We start from the raw sequence: 5,808 nt of genomic DNA on the forward strand, positions 1-5,808 counted from the left end.
GTTCCAGTCGTGCATAAAGTGATGCGTAATGAACTGTGCGAACAGTTTATAAAACCCCATCTTGGAACCACCACTGTATATAAGATGATGTTGGAGGTGCAGATGGCTTGGAGAACTGCTTTCCACATTCAATAGCGCAACAGTCCTTGTGGTGTAGCCTGTATCTCATTGCGTTTTAACAATTTTGAAGTTTATATATCGATATAAAGCTAAGCCTACGCAGGTAAGTTGACATTTTACTCTAATTACGATAAATATCTGAAATACGATGTTTTAAGCGTTAATAACATTTTAAACTTGTATAATCGATGCTAGGTTTTGGTATTAATTCTACTGAACACTCTTTAGTTTTTATCTCCATTCAAACGGACAGTGGTGATATATTTTTAAATTGGTATCTTGACAATAATTCAAATTTTTATTGATCTTATTTGATTCTTGTTTTATTTTTACTTTACAAACTATGCATACAAAATTGAATTCCATGAACATTGCAAATTATTTAGTGATTATCTAATATTCTTGCGGGATTATTGCTGAAAGATGAATTATATTTTGTTTGACTAATGATGGGGCGCAATTGTCACTGCAATACCAATTAAGTAAAACAACTTTAAAAAAATATAGTCAGCAAGGTACAACTGATCGGACTAGTGGTATCTTGTGTTAAAGGAAGAAATGACTACGTAGTTCCAAAACAATTCGCACAGTATATGACTTGACGATTGACTTACGAAGAGCCGTATGGCATATTTCTCATTTCATTTTTGGCTGAGTATGGCATATTTCTCATTTCATTTCTGGCTGAGTAATGAGTAATAAATAATATAGTCATAGAGTGGCGGACTCTTTTTTATTTATTTATTTCATTATTTTTTTGTATACCTTACACAATCGTCACATTTTGGCATTACTTTGTTATAATCAATTTCTTACCTGTCCTCTCCTCATTAAGACCGATTTTTTTTCTGGATCCTGCAGACTTAACAAGCCTTGCTTTTTTATGCAGGTTCCCTCATATTTCACTCCTTTAAATTGTCTTTAATTCAAAATCGCTATTTTCTTTAATTTGAATTAATTGTTATGCCTTGTCTGACTTGTATTCTCATAAGTTCTCTGATATAGTTTTCATAATTTTGTTTGTACTTGTGAAATATGTAAAATAAAGTCAAATCAAATCAAATCTATCATTTAATTTATTGTTTCTGCAACTTTTTCAAATACAGAACAGCAAAGAAAATACATAGTACATAACAAAACATTTAACAATAAAACATGTGAACATGAATGTATTTTCAATAAAAAAAAAATCAGAAGGTTGTAGGGGTCACCATTACAAATTATATATATTTGATAATTTATTTTAATGTGAGATTAAAAGTGCAGATGCAGAATGGGGGGGGGGGGGCTGAGAAAGGAACGAGCGCTTGGTCTTACAATATATTCGGGTTTTGATGCGTGTTTCGTTCTGTTTCGAAAAGTATATACGTTGTAGCCGACAAAGACAGAGAAAACATGTAGGTCTTTCCATGAAATTCGGACACAAATTGTGACATTTCAGCATAACTGGAGCGTTGTGGCCCAGTGGATTAGTCTTCGGACTTTGAAACAGAGGGTCGCGGGTTCGAATCCCAGCCATGGCGTAATTTCCTTCAGCAAGTAACTGATCCACAATGTACTGCACGCAACCCAAGTGAGGTAAATGGGTACCGGTAGGAAGTAATTCCTTAAAAAGCTGCGTGCGCTATGAACGCCTAGCTTAGCCGGGTAATATAGGAGCGCCTTGAGCACCTAACAAGGTGGATATGTGCGCAATATAAATACCCTATATTATATTATTATAACTCAATATACTTATTGTTTGTAGGCTTTACATTATTTGTATTGAGAGTTTAAGACCATACATTTTACTCGAACTTTTTGGCCATTTAGCTTAACTTTTCATTAAGTTATTTAGCAAAACAGTGTATAACGCTGGACACCATGTCCGTGTAGCATAGGGATATTTACATTTGTTCCTAAAAGTCAAATAGTTGCAGTTAAACTGACCAAAACCTGAAACAATATGTACATTTACTTGTTAAGTCAGGTAGCTAAATACCTCAGATATAGTTTAAAAATGTTAAAGTATTCACAGTGTCTATATGTAGCATAGGGAAATGTATCATTTGGTGGACACTGAATAGCATATAGTGACAAGTTTTAAATTTTACTTTGCAAATTGCACTATATGCAAATGAAATCTGAGGTATATAGCTACCCGACTTAACAAGTAAATGTGTATCATCATATCAAGCTAACCTAATTTCCATAATTTGACTTTAAGGACCAAATGTAAAGAATCAAATGCGACAAGGACGCTGTGTGCCTTTAACAGCATCCTTTCATGACTTGCTCAGTATCTTCATAAAAATGGATCTAAATAGCCCAGAATTTTTAGTAAAACATTTGCCTTTAAGTTGCTGTAGATACAATTTATCAGTTCGAACAAACACGTTTCGATGTGGTTAACATTTCAAGTATTTTATACCACTAATCATTTTGGGGTTATGTAATGCTTTACAAAAGTATGCTTTAAAAGTTTATATTTTATTCCTCTCAACGGCTCTCCATATTAATTCTAGCTAGAGTATTCATATAATTCATGGTTAACCTATCAGCGGCTATCAGAAGTATGATAATGATTCTTTTGGTTACCCGATAGATCTTTTCTTTTTAGAGGGGGGGGGGGGGGAGATTGCAATGACTGTAATGTCATGGGTCCAGCTGAATTGCTTGACCAGGGAAAGGTATATGTTTCAAACCAAAATGTGTAAAGGCAGTGATATGAATATGAATGTACGGCGCCTTAAATAAAAATGTCCATTTAATTCTTTTAAACTCAATTGATTCATAATATTTTTCAAAAACCATTCAAACCTGGCTGAAATGGGCATCCGAAGGGAAGAAAAATCCCCTTCCCCTGCACTCTATCAAAACCAGGCGTTCCCGGCGGTCGCTTGTAAGGTGGGTTGTGCACCTTTAATACTGATACAACAATTAGTATATTCCTACAGCAGATCCTTCAAAATGCTGTGTTCAGGCAAACCGTCGTGTGAGCACAACATTCTGATTCCACTCTTGTAAGGCGTAAGCCTACAATTTTCATTGCACGTTGAAGATTCCCCTTCATTAATGAAGGTGACATGAATATATGGTACAAGCCGTGGTTGCACATCGTTTTTTTTCTGCTTGATCTAACAGTTAGTGCCGACATGGAAACCTTCAACGCTTCATTCTGGACGACTGACTCGACGGAGGTCACTGATGTATTTTACGAAACAGACGCAACCCCCAAAGAAGCCAACAGACCTGTTTTCAGCGTCACCTTCTTAATCCTCGTGTTGCTGGCTGCATCAACCGTCCTGACCAATTCCTTGATACTGGCTGCATTTTATGTCGAAAGGAAACTGCGGACGTACACCAACTACTTTATCCTGAACATGACCATTGCGGACTTCGCCGTCGGATTCCTCTGCATGCCTATCCGGTCAATGATTCACCTTTTTGACGGATGGCCCTTCGGCAAGGTGGCGAGTATTTTCTTCATGGGGTTCCAGAATTCTATTCTGGGTGTGTCCGTTTGTGGCGTTGTGACGATCTGCATAGACAGGTACATTGCGACCTTCTATCCCATTCAGCACTACCAGAAGAAGAGTATCCGCAAGGCTACAGCAGTGAATGTCTTTACCTGGGTGTCATCCTTTGGCCTCTGGATGATGATGTCCACGGCGTGGGACTTTATCCAACCAAACAACCTTGTAACATCCTCCGGTTTCTCCAGACCCAACTATTCCCTCACATACACGTCTAGCTTGTTCATGTTTGCCCTCCGATTCGGCTTGCCATTCGTCATCATGACTGGCTTGTACATAAGAATATACTTCCGGGTCAAGAACATAGGCAGTAAGCATCTCATGAAATTTATGAAAAAGAGAAAGACCAATGAAAAGGAGAGTTCGGTTACTGGTTCCGTATGTACGGACGAACAATCGAGCACTGCAACTGAAGTCAGTTTAGAAGAAGGGTTGACAGCTATTGATCAGATATTTGCACTACCAGGCATGTCCAACAACGTCGAGAAGTCCGAATCATCCAGAGGCATAATCGACAACGACAAAGGAACTGAAGATGCCAAACCTAGAAATGTCCTACCGGCAGTTGTGCCACGTGTTGGCAAAAGGTTGGCGGCATCGAAGAACCAAATTTTAAACAAACCACAACGAGAATCAAGAGCCGAGGGACAGAAAGCGATGCGGACCCTGACATTCATTGTCTTTGTCTTTATCGTGACCTGGTTACCAACCGCCGTGACCGTCACCATGTACGCCTTCTTCCCAGAATTCTACCACTACATCAAGAATAAAGTCAGGCTGTCAGAGATCACACGCTGGGTTGCTTTCAGTAACAGCCTCGTCAACCCAATGGCGTACGCCATGGCCCAGCCCTTGTTTCGACACACCATCGTCAAGATCATCCGTCGTCAAAAGATTTGACCGGTGTAACCTCTTCTTTAACATGATTGTAGCCGAAGGGTGTACCTAATCGAGAGACTAGGGAGATTTCGCTCTGTGACGTAGGTAGGATTCAAGAAAAGAGTAAGTAAAGATACCCGACAAATAAAAGCAGCTGGGAGGTCTTTATCGAAAGTTGGTGAACCAGAGTAGCAGTTTCAGAGCTGACGAAAAATTGCAATTATCAGGGATCGCAGAACGGTTTTGAAAGTGGGAGGGGGGTTGTGGCTGACCGTGCAAAAAATCACATTCCGATGGTCATTTAAACGTTTTTGTACACGGTTTTGGCCATTTCCGCGGCCCTTTAATATGTCGTTTGTCTACATTCAATTAATGAATTGCTGTTTGATTCACCAATATTCGACAAAGGCTTCTTTGTTTTTTGTCATGAAAGGCTTTTTACAATATATATTTTTATCTTCTTGAATCTCTCATACGTCGCTGTGTGAAAAAGCCATAATAGCTTAACATTAATCCACGTAGTCTCCAGCCACTCCACAGTTGTATCATAGGCCCCGTCTTACAAACAGTTACGATTAATCCGATCAACCTCAAGTATATGGAAATCCATCTATATCATTTTTTTTCTTTAGGAAATTTGCAAAATGTCCTTTGAAAACTTAGAGAAGCATATACTGAATTGACAAGAAAACAGTGAATGTACGAAGATACATCATGCATATCTAGAAAATATTTTGAACAAAAATGTATTTTAGACGTAGACATAGACATAGATTCGGTTAGTTGGATCAATCGCAACTCTTTGTAAGACGGGGCCCGGGATTTATTGAAGAGCATGCTAATTACGTAACAGGTCGTAAAGATGTTCTTAAAGGTCAAGTCCACTTCAGAAAAATGTTGATTTGAATCAAAAGAGAAAAATCAGACATACACAATGCTGAAGATCTCATCAAAATCGGATGTAAAATAAAAAAGTTATGACATTTCAAAGTTTTGCTTATTTTTAACAAAATAGTTATATGAACGAGCCAGTTACATCCAAATGAGAGAGTCGATGATGTCACTCACTCACTATTTCTTTTTTTTATTGTTTGAATTATACAATTTTTCATTTTTTACGAATTTGATGATTAGGACCTCCTTGCCTGAAGCACAAAATGTTAAAATAATGGAATTCCACGTGTTCAGGGAGGAATGAACCTTCATTTCACATGACAATGACAACTTCATCATGTTCATCGACTCTCTCATTTTGGATATAACTGGCTTGTTCATATAACCGTTCTATGAAATG

At 37.9% G+C, this 5,808-nt stretch overlaps 1 protein-coding gene across 1 annotated transcript; it reads left to right on the forward strand.

Moving 5' to 3' along the window:
* The first annotated feature begins 3,254 nt into the window (after positions 1-3,254).
* Positions 3,255-4,535, forward strand: LOC121421835 (tyramine receptor Ser-2-like). Its single transcript, XM_041616637.1, has one exon. The coding sequence runs from the start codon at positions 3,255-3,257 to the stop codon at positions 4,533-4,535; it is 1,281 nt and encodes a 426-aa protein (XP_041472571.1).
* The last annotated feature ends 1,273 nt before the right edge of the window (positions 4,536-5,808 follow it).

This window comes from Lytechinus variegatus, chromosome 9, assembly GCF_018143015.1.
Source record: "Lytechinus variegatus isolate NC3 chromosome 9, Lvar_3.0, whole genome shotgun sequence".
In the NCBI taxonomy this organism is placed as follows: Eukaryota; Metazoa; Echinodermata; class Echinoidea; order Temnopleuroida; family Toxopneustidae; genus Lytechinus; species Lytechinus variegatus.

Excerpts from the sequence above, each read along its gene's own strand:
- LOC121421835 (XM_041616637.1), top strand. The coding sequence starts at position 3,255 with ATGGAAACCTTCAACGCTTCATTCTGGACGACTGACTCGACGGAGGTC.